This window comes from Oryctolagus cuniculus, chromosome 8 (genome assembly GCF_051225735.1).
Source record: "Oryctolagus cuniculus isolate XC-2025 breed Fujian yellow rabbit chromosome 8, ASM5122573v1, whole genome shotgun sequence".
NCBI lineage: Eukaryota > Metazoa > Chordata > Mammalia > Lagomorpha > Leporidae > Oryctolagus > Oryctolagus cuniculus.
In genome coordinates this window covers 100,710,510-100,732,039 of record NC_142874.1, presented here as the reverse complement: position 1 = coordinate 100,732,039, position 21,530 = coordinate 100,710,510, and the positions used below count along the sequence as shown (strand labels likewise).

Here is a 21,530-nt window from a genome sequence, read left to right as displayed (position 1 = left end):
GGCCACAGCAGAGAGCTGGCCTGGAAGAGGGGCAACCGGGACAGAATCCGGCGCCCCGACCAGGACTAGAACCCAGTGTGCTGGCGCCGCAAGGCGGAGGATTAGCCCAGTGAGCCACGGCACCGGCCCGAGAGTCTGTCTTGAGATATAAAGTGAAATTAATTTTACAAATTATATTTTTGAAATAATTCTTTCTTTCCTTCATTGTTTGAAATGCAGAGTTAACAGAGAAAGGAAGGAAGGAAGGAAGGAAGGAAGGAAGGAAGGAAGGAAGGAAGGAAGGAAGGAAGGAAGGAAGGAAGGAAGGAAGGAGGAATCTTCCATCCTCTGGTTCATGCCTCAATGGCTGGGGCTGGACTAGGCTGAAGCCAGAAGCCTGGAACTCCATCCAGGTCTCCTCTGTGGGTGCACAGGCCCAAGGACTTGGGCCATTTTCTGCTACTTTTCCAGGCTCATTAGCAGGGAGCTGAATTGAAAGTGTATCAGCCAGGAATTGAAGCAGTGCCAATATGGGATGCCGGTGCTGCAGGCTGCAGCTTAACCCACTGCTATACACCCTACTCCTCCCTATGGGTTTATTTATTTTTTATTTGAAAGGTGGAGTGATAGAGAGAGGGGAGAGAGACAGATGGAGAAGAGAGACAAAGGAAGAGACACACAGATACCTTCCCTCTGCTGGTTCACTTACCAAACTGCCACAACAGCTGGGTCTGGGCCAGGCTGAGGCTGGGAGCCAGGAATTCCATCCCGGGCTCCCACCTGGGTGGCAGAGGTCAAGTACTTGGGCCGTCTTGTGCTGCCTTCCCAGGCACATTAGCAGGAAGCAAGATTGGAAGCAGAACAGCAAGGCCTCAAACTAGTGCTCCCGTATGGGCTGCCAGCACCGCTGTGCCACAACCATGTATTGTTTTCCCTTTTATAATAACTTTTTGGTTTATCCTTTTATTTAAACACATGTCTGTGTATTTGCTCATACTTTCCAACATGGGAAATACTCACAGAGTTGCCAATGAACCATTCTTTTTCTCCTAAATATGTGTCCAAATCTTGCAAAAGATGAGGCGCTTCGTGTGTGAGCAGATCGTTAAACATCTGATTCTAGGGGAGAGAGCAAATGTCACTGTGATTTGAAGAGGAAGTAGATTTCTCCGCCTTTAATCTTCCACAAGCGTTCAGAAAGGAAGAAATATGTTGCTGCGTGTTTTTTTTTTTTTTTCAAATTTTCAACATTGGGAGATTGATCTGATTCTCTGTAGATCTTAGTCTTCCCTTAATTACTATGGACTAAAACATAAATACTTCTGTGGTACCAGTTTTACAGCTTGTTTGTATAGAATGAGCAAATGTTTCATCCATGAAACTTAAGAAATAATTTTTAATCTTCATATTTGACTAATGAAAAATGAGTAATGAAAAACGATTTCATTGTACCTATTGATCTCTAGACTTGCCCCTTTTCTGAACCGAGCTACCTTGAAGTTAAATAATATAATTGAAGGCAAGGAAATTCATTTTCTTTTGTACTGCTGGACTCCTCCAATTTGGAAGCCTCATTTGTTTCCTCATTGCACTTAGTTGGATATCTGTTATACTCTCAGGCCTTTCTGGATTTTTCTTGTTTGGCCTGCCATTGTATGAGATTTGCCTGCCTTGAATTTTTTTAAAAGATTTATTTATGTATTTGAAAGGCAGAGATACACAGAGAGAGGGGAGGGAGGGAGATATCTTCCAACTGCTGGTTCACTCCCTAAATGGCTGCAACAGCCAGGATTGGGTTAGGGCAAAGTCAGGAGCCAGGAGCTTCCTCCAGGTCTCCGATGTGGGTGCAGGGGCCCAAGGACTTGAGCCATCCTTCACTGCCTTCACAGGTGTATTAGCAGGGAGCTGGATTGGAGGTGGAGCAGCAGGGACTCAAACTGGCACCCTATGAGATGTCGGCACTGCAGGACGGGGCTTTAACCCACTGTGCCTCAGCGCCGGCTCCCAGGATAGCTTTCTAAGGTAAGACCGCAGCCCTGAGTGCGCTTTCTGGCTCACCTTGTGGTCCTCCTCCACACTCATTCCACCATCCCTCAGCCCATCAGATACCAGACCAACAGGGATGCCCAGTCTTGGACTGTGAACCTCCAAAGTCATGAACACAGTTATAAAGAACCTGTAATAAAATCCAAGCTTTATTAAAATAAGTCATATAGTGGGTAACTACCTAGCTTACTGGTTAGCTGATTTACTTCCTGTTATGAGTATCACTAAACTACATTGCTATACCACAGTTATATTTGCAAAGTACAGTCGGCAAAAACATCAATACATATTTACATACATTTGCCAGCTTTTGAAACTAAGGCTTAGGAAGCTTGTTTCTATCACAACTTTACAATCCTCCCCCTGTTCTGTGTCACCTTTGTGCAGGAAGTGTTCTACCATTGAACTGCGTTCATTGTTTTAAAGAAAATGTGTGAATCCGTTTGCTGCTTCCACAGAATCTGTGAGCTGAGGGATAGTGGCCCAAACCATGTGACACTTCTCACTGTTCAGTTTAGCTCAGGTCATGGCCAAGTTGGCTGTCTTCGAATGGCTAGAGAGGAACTGGATGTGGCTTGTAGAAAGCGTTTCAAACCGTCAGTGTGTGCACCTGTTCTAATTTGCATTTCCACAGCTTCAAGTGTTCATGTGTATAAGCAGTACCAAATTAAAATCTTATAATCTGCGCTATAGATTTCTCTTTTAGCTCAGTCTCTCTACAATCTGGTGAGTTATCTCAGTCTAATCAAATGCCAATTAGTAAACAGCTTAGCAATTATTAAAACTCATTTTAAAGAACATTCATCTAATAGTATAAAGAAAACAGTGGGCCCATCATTGTGGTGTAGCAGGTTAAGCTGCTGCCCCAGACATTGGCATCCATATCACAGTGCCAGTACAGGTCCCAGCTGCTCAGCTCCCTATCCAGCTCCCTGCTCATGCACTAGGGAATGCAGCGGAGGATGGCACTTGGGACCCCACTGTTTACTTGGGAGACCCGGATGGAGTTCCTGGCTCCTGGTTGGCTGTTGCAGCCATTTCGGAAGTGAGCCAACAGATGGAAGATATCTTTTCTTTCTGTCTCTGTCACTCTGCGTTTCAAATAAATAAAATAAACCTTTTAAAAATATATTAAATATAGGGGCCGGCACTGTGGTGTAGCGGGTAAAGCCGCCACCTGCAGTGCCGGCATCCCATATGGTCGCTGGTTCAAGACCCGGCTGCTCCATTTCCAATCCAGCTCTCTGCTATGGCCTGGGAAAGCAGTAGAAGATGGCCCAAGTCCTTGGCCCCTGCATCCGTGTTGGAGACCTGGAGGAAGCTCCTGGCTCCTGGCTTTGGATCAATTCAGCTCTGGCCGTTGCGGCCAACTGGGGAGTGAATCAGCAGATGAAAGACCTCTCTCTCTGTCTCTCTCTCTCTCTCTCTGTCTCTCTGTCTCTCTGTCTCTCTCTGCCTCTCCTTCTCTCTCTAACTATGACTTTCAAATAAATAAATTCATTTTTAAAATAAATAAATGTTAAAAATATAATATTTGACTATGCATCTTTTCCCTGATGTATATTTTTAATATACTTCTTTAGAAAATATGTTTTTTACTATTTTATCATCTCTGCATTTATAACAATTCACTTCAACAATCACAGATTCCTTTTCTTCCAATGCCACAAACCATATTACAAATGAAAGCTGGTACTGATGCTTATCAAAATATACAAGACAGTTGATATTTTGTATAAAACCACTTTATATGTTAACTTGTTCCCAAAAACCTCTTTCTCTTTTTTTGGCCTGGCTTAAAAAATTTTGTTATATATATTTATAGCATTTTTTCTGTTAGATGAACATTCTTAGAAACCAAAAAAAGGGAATTTTATGGAAAGGCCACATAAAACATGAGACAGTGTCAGAGGCTCCTAGCTGTACTATTTTTTTTTCTTAAATACAGTACTGAAAATGCCCATCAGACCTTGCCATCCTAAACATTCTGTTCACATGTAAACTCCCTTTTTCTCCAAGTAGCCTATTCATCAACAGGAAACAGAAAGGAAAGGCCACTCTGCCTTGGGTCTTCTTTCAGAAAGGAGGTTAGGGAAATGCTTTGCAGGATGGAGTTACAACCAGAAGAGCCAGTCTTTGGTCAGAGCAATGAGGTGACATTTTGATGCAAAACTTTTGCTTGGTCAGCATCTTTATAATTTAATATACTTTAATGATAAATCATAGACAGCCATTTATCATACCTGGCAGAATCAGAAATTCCCTGCCTTCTCTTCCAAAGAGCTAGGAAGCAGGTGTGTTTTTTTTTGTTTTTGTTTTTTGTTTGTTTGTTTGTTTGTTTTTGTTTTGTTTTCACTCTGAGTTGTCACTGCTGTAGTGTTCTAGCAAATGACTTTTAGGGGATATAGGGAGGTTTGTGTATTTCTCCAAATCCACACTACTGAAATTATTTAGTGTTGGGACTGTGCCATCAGGATTCCCCTCAGTCCTCCGCATCCTCAATCCCTGATCTGCTCTTCAAATGAGGAAACTGAACACACACACATCAAATAGCCAAAGTAGCACAAATGGCAAGTTCAAGGATTGTTATGGTGACCAATGTCCAGAGACGTATTTGCCACTGATTTTTAGAACTGGAAATAGAAGTTTGCAGCAACAAATACTGAAACACCTATAATTCTTGTGCAATCTTCATAAAGCTCATACAGTAGCAATATACTGATATACTGTATCAATAATTGTCTTTGAGTTTTTTACCTGACCACAAGGTGGCAGCAGTGCAACTCACCACAGAGAGACTAAGGGATGAAACACACACTGAGCACTATTTATTGTATACTTCTGGCCACATCTTGTTAATTAAATAGTCCGTGGCCATCAACATCGTTTCTGCAACATGTTATCTCTTCATACGATTTATTCATGAACTTGTATATAGAATGTCCTGTGAAATGGTTTTTTGAGGTAAGTGGTGTGTAACAGCAATATTTTTCCAATAGAAAGGAAGATTGTTACTCTCATCGTATGTTCGAAGAACAGTTTCCTGTAAGCAGTAGTCCCTGTTGTAGTGTGAACCTTGGCCACAGAGGGGTAGACAATAGAGAAACGGATAAGAACAAGTTGAGAAGCTGATACCCCACCCCCCCAGTGGGGTCACTGGCCCATGGAAGAGAAAGCTGTAGACACTTTTTTTTTTTGACAGGCAGAGTGGACAGTGAGAGAGAGAGACAGAGAGAAAGGTCTTCCTTTGCCGTTGGTTCACCCTCCAATGGCCGCCGCGGCCGGCGCGCTGCGGCTGGCACACCATGCTGATCCGATGGCAGGAGCCAGGAGCCAGGTGCTTTTCCTGGTCTCCCATGGGGTGCAGGGCCCAAGCACCTGGGCCATCCTCCACTGCACTCCCAGGACACAGCAGAGAACTGGCCTGGAAGACGGGCAACCGGGAAAGAATCTGGCGCCCCGGCCGGGACTAGAACCCGGTGTGCCTGCGCCGCAAGGTGGAGGATTAGCCTAGTGAGCCGCGGCCCCGGCCCGGCACTTTCTGAAATTGGGGAGCACATATCTACTTGTCTCTGCATTTATACGGATATGTAAAAGAGAGATGCCACAAGTAACAGATATAAAGAAAGTCAATTAGCCCTGAGCTGTAGGATAACACTGTATGTATTATAACCTGGTGTTTATGGACCACTTTCTTCCTGGCCATAGGCACATCTGCTATCACTCAATTCTCCCAACGTTCTTCAAAGTAGATCTGTTACATTCCTATTTTACAAAGAGTTGGAGCTATAAATAGGAGCTCAGTGACCGCAAAGAAGAAGGGCATCAGGATTCAAGGCTGGCAGTCGGATTCCAGTGCCCAGGGTGTATTTATATCCAAAAGTCTCATTATATTCCCATGCTCCAAGCTGAACTCTTCTTCAAGACTTTGCCCTGGTTAGGGGCAGTGTGTGTGTCCCCCTCACACAGAGTCAGTAAGAGTAAATACATTTATTTCCAAATTATTTCTACTCAGATCAGAAGGTCCAAGTTAAATAAACAGTATTTAGAATAAATGTGCTTAAATAAATCGATAAACTGCCATTTGCTGTTCTGTGCTGCGGCTTTTGGCTGCAGGCCTTGGCTTTAACTTGCCCATGCATATTCACGCACAGCTGCTTTGGGCAGCTGCTGGCACTGAGCACGATACCCAGGGGCTAAGCACACAGGGTCTGAGCCAGAGTGACTGGGATTTCTGTTCCTTAGGTACCACTTACTGGCTCAACGACTGGCATCGCAATGTCTCCACTGGAACATAAGGAGAGCAACAGTTTCATCCCAAGGGCATGCTCTGGGAATTAGTCGCTCATTTAAGCAATTGGTGCATAGGTGATGAGTCTGTGGATTCCGGAGCTGGGTAGTCTGGATTTGCTCACTGTTCTGTCAGCTGCGAGAGTTTGGGCGACTCTATCACCACGCTCTCCATTTCTTCATCTGGATCGTCAGTGGGACGATAAACAGCCCTCCTCCCAGGGAGGCCAGAGATGGCAGCCTGCAGTAATCCACGTAACCCTTGGCTCACGGGGAGTGACAAACAGAGTCCTCCAATCACCCTTTCCACGCATGCTTGCTGCCTTCCATGTGAAAGGTACCAGGAGGGTCGGGCGTGGCGCATCAACAGAACAACAACCAACAAGATTTCTGCCCCACTGACACAGCCAACTCAGGGAGTAGGGCAGCAGACAGGGAAAATAGACATTGTGATGAGAGCCCTAAAGGAAGCCAGTACTGGGATGGAATCAAGAGGGCTCATTTGGAATCCTGGCTAAAGATGATGGATTTAACCACATACATAATATTGCTTTTATCCCAAAACCACAGTAATGCATTAAAAAAATAAAATAAAAACCCAAAACCCACATGGAGGTGGAAAGGAGAAGAGAGAAATGTAAGCAAAATCTGAAGCTTTGGAGCAGATGGCTGAGTGGCACCCAGCATGGAAAGCTGAGAAGCAAGCCAGTCCACAACATGAAATCCTCAGAGAGCCCGGCCGGGGTGGGGGTGGGGCGCAGGGCACACCTAGAACCAGGGTTAAAAGATGCCGGAGGGGACATAACGCGAGCTGGTGGAGAACTATTACAGAAGCCAGTTGTGCACGAGGTTTCTCCTTCATTTCACCCTGCAACCGCCCCTCCTGATTCTCAGCAGAAGACTTGATGGGGAAAGCATTTGTAGATGGTTTCCGGGCCTGGAGATGTCGCACGCGCTGTGTTAAATAGAGGAGGATTAAGTGAACATTTGTGGCCAGGGAGTGCAGTGGAGGATGGCCCAGGTGCTTGGGCCCTGCACCCCATGGGAGACCAGGAGAAGTACCTGGCTCCTGCCAACGGATCGGCACGGTGCGCCAGCCTCGGTGCGCCAGCCTCAGTTCCGAGGCTCCCCGCCCTCACTTGTCTCTGGAACTCTGGCAGCCAGGCCTTTACCTCTGGGCTACAGACTGGAAGGCTCCTCTAGAAATCATGGTGCAAGATCCCTGACGACACTGACCTTGGGAAGCGTCCCTAAAATGGCTTCAAGATACTCGAAATCTACAAACACCGTTTACACGCTGAGAGTTTTGAGTAAACTTTTTAACTTCCCTGCTGTTTATCATAGATCCTAAAGAATGGTCCTGCTTCTGAGGAAAAGATAGAGACCAAGAAGAGCACGAAAGCAAGTGCTCAGACACACCCTGGGCAGGGAGATGATGGTATGTCCATTAAATACAAATAAAACAGTGCTTCACAGAAGGAACTGCACCATAACAGAGTCCTTATCAATTTAAGAACACGATATCAGGCATTCAAAATTTAAGATGAAAGTTGAGAAAGAGAATTCTTCCTGAAAGTAACATTAAAGGAAAATGAGAGAAAGAGAACCAATATATGAATAACAGAAATTTTAGTGTAATGAAACAAAGCAAATAAAGGTGGAAGATATCATAAGTGGAATAATTCAGACATTTCCTTGAATACCTAGATCCAAGTCTGAGATTGATTAAGCCTGGCAAGGAGACAGCATAAGGGAGGGAAAGCAGATCCTGCAGCTCATTGTACAGTTTTAGAACTCTAGGGACAAGTGTTCTATCTGTAGAGGGGGAAAAGAGATCACATACACAATGTCAGGAATTGCATTAGTTTAGGTTTTGTAACAGCTGGAGAACCAAAGATGACATCTCCCAAACACGACTGAAATATTATTTTCAACACAGAAATCCATACCCAAACCAAAAAGCAAATAGCAAAAGGAAATAAAGACATTAAAGCCCCAAACTTTTGTTTCCTATAATCAGTCAGCTATGGGAGGATCGCTCCACAGAAACAGGATAGAGTACAGGAGAACAAGCCCAGGAAGTGGTAGAAGAGACATCCAGAGTGGTTATAAAGAAGCCGGAGAGCAACAGGGCACCCCCTGTGGAGGACAATGAAATTGACGCTGTGAGTCACAGGATAAACGCACTCCACCTGTCCTCACCTCACCTCCTGACCACTTTTAGGATACTAGAGGATGTGTGCCAGACAAACAATGGAGTAAACAGAGGAGGGAACCATCCAGGAAACAGGGCTGCAGCTTGGGAGAAAGGCACTACTGGGACGGCAGCACAGGGAGATCTAGGGAAGACAGCTGTGCAGAAAACCTAGAGGGCTCCCACTCCGAGGGCCGAACAGATTCCCTGTGCGGTCCTTGGGAAAGAGCATCCGATCTCTGGCTCCTGTGGGTATATCATTTGCCTGCTAACTACCTCCAACTTCGTTCAGCTGTGCAGAATAACTTCCCTTTTGAATCAAAAAAAAAAAAAAAAAAAGAGAGAGAGAAAGGTTTACCACGCCCAAACTGGGAGTGTCACCTTTGGCACACCAAACAGAGCTCTCAGGCCACACCCATCTCAAGCCCTAAGGCTCCATCAAAAACAGATAGTCCACTTAATCTAGAGTCATAGTATAACAAGAAAAAGCACCACAGTGAAGAAACCAAATATCTCCAATATGACAAATAACAAACGCAAAAACCAAGGTAATAAAAACAAGGAAGTCACCATGAAGCCCTCAAATGAAAAAGACACCCCAATTCAAGATTATGAGGATGATGACATAGAAGAAATGCAAGAAGCAGATCTCAAAAAATTGATAAGAACATTAAGAAGTTCTCAAAAACAAATTCTTGAACTACAGAAATCCTTAATGGACAAGATAGAAAATCTCTCTCGTGAAAATGAAATATTAAGGAGGAATCAAAATGAAACGAAACAACTAGTACAACAGGAAACTGGGATAGTGACTGAAGTGAAGAATTCAATAGATCAAATGAAAAACACAATAGAGAGCCTTACAAACAGAATGGGAGAAGCAGAAGAGAGAATATCAGACTTAGAAGACAGAGAACAGGAAAGGATACAGTCAGACCAAAGAAAAGACGAGGAAATAAGAAATCTAAAACATATTGTCGGGAATCTTCAGGATACTATTAAAAAACCCAACATTCGGGTTCTAGGAGTTCCTGAAGGCATGGAGAGGGAGAAAGGATTAGAAGGCCTTTTTAGTTAGATATTAGCAGAAAATTTCCCAGGTTTGGAGAAGGACAGAGAAATCCTAGTACAGGAAGCTCACAGAACCCCTAATAAACATGACCAAAAGAGATCCTCACCACGACACGTTGTAATCAAACTCTCCACAGTGAAACATAAAGAAAAGATCCTAAAATGTGCAAGAGAGAAACGTCAGATTACTCTCAGAGGATCTCCAATCAGACTCACAGCTGACTTCTCATCAGAAACTCTACAAGCTAGGAGGGAATGGCGAGATATAGCCCAGGTACTAAGAGAGAACAACTGCCAGCCCAGAATATTATATCCTGCAAAGCTATCATTTGTGAATGAAGGTGAAATAAAGACTTTTCATAACAAACAGAAATTGAAAGAATTTGTTGCCACTCGTCCAGCCCTGCAAAAGATGCTTAAAGATGTGTTACACACAGAAACAAAGAAACACGGTCATCAATATGAAAGAAGGTAAAGGAAGGAAAGCTCACAGCAAAAGATCACAGGGAATTCAAAGCATATATTAGAACTTATCTTTGGCAAATGGCAGGGCAAAGTTACCACTTATCATTAGTCACATTGAACGTGAATGGCCTGAACTGTCCAGTTAAAAGACACCGTTTGGCTGATTGGGTTAAGGAACAAAACCCATCTATTTGCTGCTTACAAGAAACACATCTTTCCAACAAAGATCCATACAGACTGAAAGTGAAAGGCTGGAAAAAGATATACCATGCCAACAGAAATGAAAAAAGAGCAGGCGTAGCCATCTTAATATCAGACACCATAAACTTTACTACAAAAACCGTTAAGAGAGACAAAGAGGGACACTACATAATGATTAAGGGATCAATTCAACAGGAAGATATAACAATTATCAATGTATATGCACCTAACTACAGGGCACCGGTTTATCTAAAAGATTTGTTAACGGACTTAAAGGGAGACTTAGACCCCAATACAATAGTACTGGGGGACTTCAATACTCCACTCTCAGAAATAGACAGATCAGCCGGACAGAAGATCAACAAGGATACAGTAGATTTAAATGACACTATAGCCCAAATGGATCTAACAGATATATACAGAACTTTCAATCCTACAGCTAAAGATTTTACATTCTTCTCAGCAGTACATGGAACCTTCTCTAGGATTGACCACATACTAGGCCATAAAGCAAGTCTCAGCAAATTCAAAAGAATTAGAATCATACCATGCAGCTTCTCAGACCATAAAGGAATGAAGTTGGAAATGAACAACTCAGGAATCCCTAGAGCATATGCAAACACATGGAGATTGAACAACATGCTCCTGAATGAACAATGGGTCATAGAAGAAATCAAAAGAGAAATCAAAAACTTTCTGGAAGTAAATGAGGATAACAGCACAACATACCAAAACTTATGGGACGCAGCAAAAGCAGTGTTAAGAGGAAAGTTTATATCAATAGGTGCCTACATCAAGAAATTGGAAAGGCACCAAATAGATGAGCTTTCTATTCACCTCAAGGATCTAGAAAACCTACAGCAAACCAGACCCAAATCTAGTAGGAGAAGAGAAATAATTAAAATCAGAGAAGAAATCAACAGGATTGAATCAAGAAAAACATTACAAAAAATCAGCCAAACGAGGAGCTGGTTTTTTGAAAAAATAAACAAAATTGACACCCCATTGGCCCAACTAACTAAAAAAAGAAGAGAAAAGACCCAAATCAATAAAATCAGAGATGAAAAAGGAAATGTAACAACAGACACCACAGAAATAAAAAGAATCATCAGAAATTACTACAAGGACTTGTATGCCAGCAAACAGGGAAACCTATCAGAAATGGATAGATTCCTGGACACATGCAACCTACCTAAATTGAACCAGGAAGACATCGAAAACCTAAACAGACCCATAACTGAGACAGAAATTGAAACAGTAATAAAGGCCCTCCCAACAAAGAAAAGCCCAGGACCAGATGGATTCACTGCTGAATTCTACCAGACATTTAAAGAAGAACTAACTCCAATTCTTCTCAAACTATTCAGAACAATTGAAGAAGAGGGAATCCTCCCAAATTCTTTCTATGAAGCCAGCATCACCTTAATTCCTAAGCCAGAAAAAGATGCAGCACTGAAAGAGAATTACAGACCAATATCCCTGATGAACATAGATGCAAAAATCCTCAATAAAATTCTCGCCAATAGAATGCAACAACACATCAGAAAGATCATCCACCCAGACCAAGTGGGATTTATCCCTGGTATGCAGGGATGGTTTAATGTGCACAAGACAATCAATGTGATACACCACATTAACAGACTGCAGAAGAAAAACCATATGATTATCTCAATAGATGCAGAGAAAGCATTTGATAAAATACAACACCCGTTCATGATGAAAACTGTAAGCAAACTGGGTTTGGAAGGAACATTCCTCAATACAATCAAAGCAATCTATGAAAAACCCACAGCCAACATCCTATTGAATGGGGAAAAGTTGGAAGCATTTCCACTGAGATCTGGGACCAGACAGGGATGTCCACTCTCACCACTGCTATTCAATATAGTTCTGGAGGTTCTAGCCAGAGCTATTAGGCAAGAAAAAGAAATTAAAGGGATACAAATTGGGAAGGAAGAACTCAAACTATCCCTCTTTGCAGATGACATGATTCTTTATTTAGGGGACCCAAAGAACTCTACTAAGAGACTATTGGAACTCATAGAAGAGTTTGGCAAAGTAGCAGGGTATAAAATCAATGCACAAAAATCAACAGCCTTTGTATACACAGACAATGCCATGGCTGAGGAAGAACTTCTAAGATCAATCCCATTCACAATAGCTACAAAAACAATCAAATACCTTGGAATAAACTTAACCAAGGATGTTAAAGATCTCTACGATGAAAATTACAAAACCTTAAAGAAAGAAATAGAAGAGGATACCAAGAAATGGAAAAATCTTCCATGCTCATGGATTGGAAGAATCAATATCATCAAAATGTCCATTCTCCCAAAAGCAATTTATAAATTCAATGCAATACCAATCAAGATACCGAAGACCTTCTTCTCAGATCTGGAAAAATTGGTGCTGAAATTTATATGGAGGCACAAGAGACCTCGAATAGCTAAAGCAATCTTGTACAACAAAAACAAAGCCGGAGGCATCACAATACCAGATTTCAGGACATACTACAGGGCAGTTGTAATCAAAACAGCATGGTACTGGTACAGAAACAGATGGATAGACCAATGGAACAGAATTGAAATACCAGAAATCAACCCAAACATCTACAGCCAACTTATATTTGATCAAGGATCTAAAACTAATTCCTGGAGCAAGGACAGTCTATTCAATAAATGGTGCTGGGAAAACTGGATTTCCACGTGCAGAAGCATGAAGCAAGACCCCTACCTTACACCTTACACAAAAATCCACTCAACATGGATTAAAGACCTAAATCTACGACCTGACACCATCAAGTTACTAGAGAACATTGGAGAAACCCTTCAAGATATTGGCACAGGCAAAGAGTTTCTGGAAAAGACCCGGGAGGCACAGGCAGTCAAAGCCAAAATCAACTATTGGGATTGCATCAAATTGAGAAGTTTCTGTACTGCAAAAGAAACAGTCAGGAGAGTGAAGAGACAACCGACAGAATGGGAAAAAATATTTGCAAACTATGCAACAGATAAAGGGTTAATAACCAGAATCTACAAGGAGATCAAGAAACTCCACAAAAACAAAACCAACAACCCAATTAGGAGATGGGCCAAGGACCTCAATAGACATTTTTCAAAAGAGGAAATCCAAATGGCCAACAGGCACATGAAAAAATGTTCAAGGTCATTAGCAATCAGGGAAATGCAAATCAAAACCACATTGAGGTTCCACCTCACCCCGGTCAGAATGGCTCACATTCAGAAATCTACCAACAACAGATGCTGGCGAGGATGTGGGGAAAAAGGGACACTAACCCACTGTTGGTGGGAATGCAAACTGGTCAAGCCACTATGGAAGTCAGTCTGGAGATTCCTCAGAAACCTGAAGATAACCCTACCGTTCGACCCAGCCATCCCACTCCTTGGAATTTACCCAAAGGAATTTAAATTGGCAAACAAAAAAGCGGTCTGCAGCCTAATGTTTATTGCAGCTCAATTCACAATAGCTAAGACCTGGAACCAACCTAAATGCCCATCAACGGTAGACTGGATAAAGAAATTATGGGATATGTACTCTTTAGAATACTATACCGCAGTAAGAAACAACGAAATCCAGTCATTTGCAACAAAATGGAGGAATCTGGAACACATCATGCTGAGTGAAATAAGCCAGTCCCAAAGGGACAAATACCATATGTTCTCCCTGATTGGTGACAACTGACTGAACACCAAAAAGGAAACCTGTTGAAGTGGAATGGACACTATGGGAAACGGTGACTTGATCAGCATAGCCCTGACTGTTAATGAACAACTTAATACATTATCCCTCTTAGTAGTTTTTCTGTCTGTTCTACTTAATATGACTGGTTTAATTCTGTAATTAATACACAGTTATTCTTAAGTGTTGAAAATTAACTGAAATGTGATCCCTGTTAAACATAAGAGTAGGAATAAGAGAGGGAAGAGATGTATAATTTGGGACATGCTCAAGCTGACTTGCCCCAAATGGTAGAGTTAGAAACATACCAGGGTACTCCAATTTAATCCCATCAAGGTGGCATGTACCAATGCCATCTCACTAGTCCAAGTGATCAATTTCAGTTCACAATTGATCATAATGAAAGGACTAAGAGTCAAAGGGAGCACATAAACAAGTCTAGTACCTGCTAACACTAACCGATAGAATAAATAAAGGGGAGAGTGATCCAACATGGGAAGTGAGATACTCAGCAGACTCATAGAATGGCAGATGTCCTAAATAGCACTCTGGCCTCAGAATAAGCCCTAAAGGCATTCGGATCTGGCTGAAAAGCCCATGAGAGTATTTCAGGCATGGAAAGCCAAGACACTCTGGCAAAAGATCTCTGTGAGTGAGATCTCAGTGGAAAGAACAGGTCTTCAAAGAAGGAGGTACCTTTCTCTGAAGGGAGGAGAGAACCTCCACTTTGACTATGACCTTGTCTAAACAAGATAAGAATCGGAGAACTCAGAGGGCTTCCATAGCCTTGGAAACTCATGACTGGAGCATAGGGAGATTACTGATACCATAGACAGGAGTGTCAATTGGTAAAGTCAACAACAGGAGTCACTGTGCACTTACTCCTCATGTAGGATCTCTGTCCTTAATGTGCTGTGCATTGAGATTTAATGCTATAACGAGTACTCAAACAATATATTTCACTTTGTGTTTCTATGGGGGTGCAAACTGTTGAAATCTTTACTTAAAGCATACTAAACTGATCTTCTGTAAAAAAAAAAAAAAAAAAGAAAAGAAACTATCAACTCCCAACTTGACTCTCACTGGGATTAAACATGACAATAGGTCTGATCTGATTTCATCATCATTAAAAAAAAATCATCTATTATTTTTCACTTTATGTTTCTGTGTGGGAGCAAACTGTTGAAATCCTTACTTAATGTATACTAAGCTGATCTTCTGTATATTAAGATAATCGAAAATGAATCTTGATGTGAATGGAAGGGGAGAGGGAGCGGGAAAGGGGAGGGTTGTGGGTGGGAGGGAAGGTATGGGGGGGAAGCCATTGTAATCCATTATTCGTACTTTGGAAACTTATATTCATTAAATAAATTAAAAAAATAAAAAATAAAAAAATAAAAAAAAAAAAGAAAACCTAGAGGGCTCCACAAAGGAAACACAGAGCAAAGCAGATCACTCCAAGGAAGCAGTGAAAATAATAGAGAATCTGAGGTCAGTGACTTTGTGGAAAATCATGGACATTGGACAGTGTGAGAAGATTCAGCAATAAACAGAATTAAGCAAAGTATAAAAGGAAATATTAAAATATAATACAATTCTGTGTAATATTTGCATATGACTAATAACGTAGTCACTAAATATTGACTTAACCGAAAAATTTTTAATATTATCTTATTTGGAGCTTGGAAAAGAGAAGCAGAGATGACTGTAAATGGTGAATTTTTGTTAAGATTTATGTATTTATTTGAAAGGTACAGTTACAGACAGATTGGAAGAGAGAGACAGAGAGAGCTCTTCCATCTTCTGGCTCACTCCCCAAATGGCTGCAATGGCTAGGAATAGTCCAGGCTGAAACCAAGAGCCTGGAACTCTATCCAGGTCTCCCAGATGAGTATCAAAAGCCTAAGTACTCGAGCCATCTTCTGCTGCTTTCCCAGGCACGTTAGTAGGGAGCTGGATTGAAAGTGGAGCACCTTGAACTTGTGCTCATGTGGGAGTCCTATGTTTCAGGCCACAGCTTAAGCACCACACCAGCCCCAAGAAGTGAATTCTTATTGCCATTGTACAAAGTCCATAGAAACTGTCTAAATTTGGTGAATCAAAGAAAGCCATATTTACATATTTACATATAGAAATACGGAGAGTGCAAATCCTAAAGAGACATCTAAAAGGATGAAAAAGAAGGTTGCATGCAGTGAGGGGTCAATGTGAGAAGCGGAGAAATGCTATACTTTGCTTTAAACTTCTAATATAATTTGATGTTTTAAAACTACACATGCATACGACTTAACACGAGAAAGAAGTTTTTAACAGCACTGAACACAATTTCTGGCAAGAGGTATATGATTAATAATAGTAATATCCAGTGACCACATTACTTTTCTATCTTGATTTTTCTCTGCCCAAGGAAAACGTGACATGAAATCATCCAGCGTGTCCACAATAGCGTCAACTTGACATTGTTCCATTTCCGTTTTTCCAGCCAAATCTGTGGAATACAACAATGTCACTTAATGATCACGAATATGCTTAATTTAATTTCCTACATTCAGAGTTTGTTTATAGTAGTCAAAATGTTTCTATGGTTGAAAAATCAAAGAAAATGCAACAGTATCCGGAGAAGACCAGCTTCCATCCTTACTCCCATCAGTCTCATTGATTCCTTTATCTACTTACCTTATTAGCAGCCACTTTTATTATTTCTTCTGATCTTCCCTTTTTAGTGAAAATGCAAGCAAATCAGAATATATGTATATATTCCACTAGATATGCCTCATTTTCACAAGTACCCTAAAGATCTGTCCTTACAGTAACTAAATGTTATCCTTGTTCTTTCTTTTCAGCTATACCAGGTTTCTTTAGAAAAAAGTGCCACCATTCATTTACTTAACCTCAACTTTTTAGGTCTCTTTCCGATCTTTCGATAATTCAATCAATATTGCAATAATTTACAGATATAATATACCGTGTAAAAAGAATAGCTTTTTTGCAACTTTTGCTGAGAATTTGTTTTCAGCTTAGAGACTAACAGTTTAAAATAATAGAGGTTCTTGTTTCTGTCTTTCGTTAATCATTATTTTTGCTCATAAATCATTGGTTTTTCTAAATATTTTCTCACTGGTTCCAATTTATTTATTTATTTTTTAAGATTTACTTATTTATTTGAAAGGCAGAGCTACAGAGAGGCAGAGGCAGAGAAAGAGAGAAAAGTCTCCCAATCGCTGGCTCAATGACCACAACAGCCAGAGCTGGGCCTATCCAAAGCCAGGAGCCAAGAGCTTCCTCCAGGTCTCCCACAAGGCTGCAGGGGCCCAAGCACTTGGGCCATCTTCTACTGCTTTCCCAGGCCATAGCAGAGAGCTGGATTGGAAGTGGAGCAGCCAGGACTCGAACCAGCACGCATATGGGATGCTACACTGCTGGTGGCAGCTTTACCTGCTATGCCACAGTGCCAGCCCCTATTTATTTCCATTTTATTTGAAAGGCACAGAGACAGAAATCTTCCATCCACTGGCTCACTCCCCAAATTCCTGCAACAACCAGGGCTGGCCAGATTGAAGCCAGGAGTCCAGAATTCCGTCTAGGTCTCCCACAATGATGGCAGGGACCCAAATATTGGAGCCCATCACCCACTGCTCTCCGTAGTGCATTATCCGGAAACGAGTTGCCAGGACCCACACCCATATGGCCAGGCACTTCCATATGGCACGTGTCTCTCAAGTGGGCTTCAGCCACTGTGCCAAGCTCCTGCCCCTCACTGTTGTCAATTTCAAATGATTCAGTGCAAAAGCATTCTAAAATAAATTGCTTTTGTACAACTGTATAAATTTACTAAAAATCAAGAACTGTATACAGATAGTGGGTGAACTGTATGTAAATTATACCTCAAAAAAAGCTGTTAATGAAAACAAATGCTTTAGTGATTTAGAGTTCCTCTGTAAACTATCTGTGTTTTTGTCTATGGTATTCAAAATTGATTTGTCTTTCTTCTCTTGAAAAGTCTTTCAGAATCTATCATAGTTTTTTTTTTTTTTTAAAGATTTATTTAGTTATTTGAAAGGCAGAGTTCCAGAAAGGCAGGGGCGGAGGAGAGACAGAGAGGGAGGTCTTCCATCCACTGGTTCATTCTCCAAATGGCTACAATGGCTGGAGCTGCGCCGATATGAAACCAGGAGCCAGGAGCTTCTTCCTGGTCTCTCACACGGGTGCAAGGGCCCAAGCACTTTGGCCATCTTCTACTGCTTTCCTAAGCCACAGCAGAGCGCTGGATCGGAAATGGAGCACGCAGGACTTGATTTGGCTCCTATACGGGATGCTAGCACTGCAGGCAGCAGCTTTACCCACTATGCCACCATGCCGACCCTTATCGTAGGTTCTTGTCACTCATTTTCCTCCCTGCTTTGACTTCCACGTGAAACTTTAGCCATCAATTTTTTAAAAAAATATTTATTTATTTTAAAGTCAGAGTTACACACAGAGAGAAGGAGAGGCAGAGAGAGAGAGAGAGCAGTCTCCCAACCTCTGGTTCACTCTCCAGTTGGCCACAATGGTCAGAGCCACACTGATCTGAAGCCAGGAACAGTGGGTACAGGGGCCTAAGAACCTGGGCCATCCTCTACTGCTTTCCCAGGCCATAGCACAGAGCTGGATCAGAAGTGGAGCAGCCGGGTCTCGAACCAGCGCCCATAGGGGATGGTGGGACTTCAGGGCAGGGCGTTAACCTACTGCGCCACAGCACCAGCCCAAGAAAGCAAATTCTTGAGCCCTATTCTAGGCTCCCTGAATTAAAATCTCTGGACTGGAGATTGAGCAATGTGTGTTTTAATGAGCCCACTGATCCTGATGCATGTGAAGTTCGGAAAAACACTGCTTAGGCCCAGTCTTGCACTTGAAATTCCAGGCATAATTTGAAGGGCTCAATTCAAATGTCATTTTCACTTCAAAGCTTAGTTCTTGTGGTCAGAAATAATCTCCATCTGTTCTTTATTTCCAAAAAACTATGTTGAAATGTGTTAGTTTAAGCACAAGTTACTGTATCTTTAATATACATTACTTTGATAAGCAGAAGCCTAGTATTTATGGCCCATTTTATTTGTGGGGCAACCGTGTGGTTATGACTTAAATCATGGTGGTGGTGGTGATGAGTTGGGTATGAGAAATGCTGACTCTGCAGATGGATAAGAGAGAGAGAGAGAGAAGAAAAGAAAGAGGCTTTAAAAGAAGTCTGGGGCCAGCACCACGGCTCACTAGGCTAATCCTCCGCCTTCGGCGCCAGCACCCCAGGTTCTAGTCCCGGTTCCGGCGCTGGATTCTGTCCCAGTTGCTCCTCTTCCAGGCCAGCTCTCTGCTGTGGCCCAGGAAGGCAGTGGAGGATGGCCCAAGTGCTTGGGCCCTGCACCTGCATGGGAGACCAGGAGAAGCACCTGGCTCCTGGCTTCAGATCGGCGCAGCACACCAGCTGCAATGCGCCAGCCATAGCAGCCACTTGGGGGTGAACTAACAGAAAAAGGAAAACCTTTCTCTCTGTCTCTCTCTCTCACTGTCTATCTCTGCCTGTCAAAAAAAAAAAAAAAAAAAAAAAAGTCTGCAGTAGTGTTTTACTCAAAATACTGGGAGAGGAATAAAAGGAAAGAGAGCCGGCGCCGCGGCTCACTAGGCTAATCCTCCGCCTAGCGGCTCCGGCACACCGGGTTCTAGTCCCGGTCGGGGCGCTGGATTCTGTCCCGGTTGCCCCTCTTCCAGGCCAGCTCTCTGCTGTGGCCAGGGAGTGCAGTGGAGGATGGCCCAGGTGCTTGGGCCCTGCACCCCATGGGAGACCAGGAAAAGCACCTGGCTCCTGCCATCGGATCAGCGCGGTGCGCCGGCCGCAGTGCACTGGCCGCGGCGGCCATTGGAGGGTGAACCAATGGCAAAGGAAGACCTTTCTCTCTGTCTCTCTCTCACTGTGCACTCTGCCTGTCAAAAAATAAAAAATTAAAAAAAAAAAGAGGAAAAAGAGAAATTGCAATGGAGCAGCAGCACAGACAAGACCCAAAGGACACTTCTCTCTATTTTTCATCAATGCTATGGGTACAGATGCTACCACAGCAACCCAGGAGCCCACTACCCACGTAAAGATGCACTGGATTCTGGGTATTCCCCCTCTCTCCCAGCATGATTCGGATGAAGGACATCATTGAGCACCGGATTTTAATGATATAATCAATTTCACCTTCGTATGCCTCGTGTATTTCCTACTCATTAATTCTCTCTGATAACTTACATTCTGCTAACAAAAGTTTGGCATGAGCAGACCTATCCGATGGGTTTTGATGATTCTAAGACAGGCTTGGATGGTGAGGAAGCATGGGAGGGCAAGAGACAAGATGAAATTAACCTGTCAGGTTGTCTGGGGAACTCATGGAATATTACACTGATACAGATGGTGCATTTACACTTCTCTAGCATTTAATTGTGCTCATGCTTGCATGATAACATTCCATAATACAATTAGTGAATATTGAATATGTATATATATATATGCTTTCAGTTATCAAAACTCTTAAACACAACAAACATATTACCTGTGTTTTTGACCAGGTATCTTGCTATTGCTAAGCTCTGGTGAAGGACAACCCCATCCACTTCCAAAATGGGAATTTTGCCAAACAGGACACCTTAAAATAAAATAATAAAAAATCAACTCTCATTTTTAAAGAAAATTGTGGGGAAAAAGCATGTTTTAAAGTCATAAAATTCTTCAATATTTATTCACAAAGAGACATTTGACAGCATCTAGCACGAACTTTACATTTCATATGTTTAGAAAAGCTGTTAGAAGACCTGCAGTAAAGTTAATGACAGCACTCATTCTAAAACCCAGGTCTGAGGTCAGGGAGGCATTTGGCACAGAAGTTAATACGCTGCTTGGCATGGCTGTGTCCCATTTGGAGCCCCTGGGTTTGAGTCGCAGTTCTACTTACGACTCCAGTTTCTTGCTAATGCGCACTCTGGGAGGCAGCTGGGGATAAATCCAGTACCTAGGTTCCTTCTACCTCCATGGCAAGCCTGGACTGAGTTCCAGACTTCTGGCCCAGCTCTGGCTGTTGTGGTTATTTGGAGAATGAACTAGCAGATGGAAGACTTTTCTCAGTCTGTCCCTGTTTCTGTCCCTCTTTTTCTCTCTCTCTTTCTCCCTTTCAAATAAAATTTAAAGATAATAACACCCAGATTTACAGTGATACTATATACTATTATCTCAAACATGTGCTACTAAACTTTTTTTTAAAAAACTATTTATTTGAAAGGCAGAGTTACAAAGAGAGAAGGAGAGACAGAGACACAGAGAGATATCTTCCATCTGTTTGTTCACTCCCCAAATGACCGCAACGACCAGGGCTTGGCCAGGTTGAAGCCAAGAGCTTCTTCCAGGTTTCCCACATGAGTACAGGGGCCCAAGCACTTGGGCCATCCTCCACTGCTTTCACAGACCATTAGCAAGGAGCTGGATGGGAAGTGGAGCAGCCAGGACTCAAACTGGCGCCCATATGGGATACTGGCACTGCAGGCCAGGGCTTTACCCACTGGGCCACAGTGCCAACCCCAC

The 21,530-nt window shown here is 42.5% G+C and overlaps 1 protein-coding gene across 5 annotated transcripts in view; it reads right to left on the bottom strand.

Moving 5' to 3' along the window:
• Positions 1–21,530, bottom strand: part of HPGDS (hematopoietic prostaglandin D synthase) — a 52,620-nt gene that overhangs the window by 6,199 nt on the left and 24,891 nt on the right. For 3 of the 5 annotated variants that reach the window (XM_070047860.2, XM_089302620.1, XM_017347270.4), the window contains 3 exons: positions 20,509–20,601; positions 16,324–16,433; positions 1,000–1,098 (listed from right to left, as the gene is read on the bottom strand). In XM_070047860.2, coding sequence (XP_069903961.1) covers positions 1,000–1,098; positions 16,324–16,433; positions 20,509–20,601 — 302 coding nt within the window. Of the gene's footprint in view, positions 1–999; positions 1,099–16,105; positions 16,434–20,508; positions 20,602–21,530 lie in introns of those variants that run through there. The other 2 variants (XM_089302621.1, XM_089302622.1) reach the window with 2 other exon arrangements.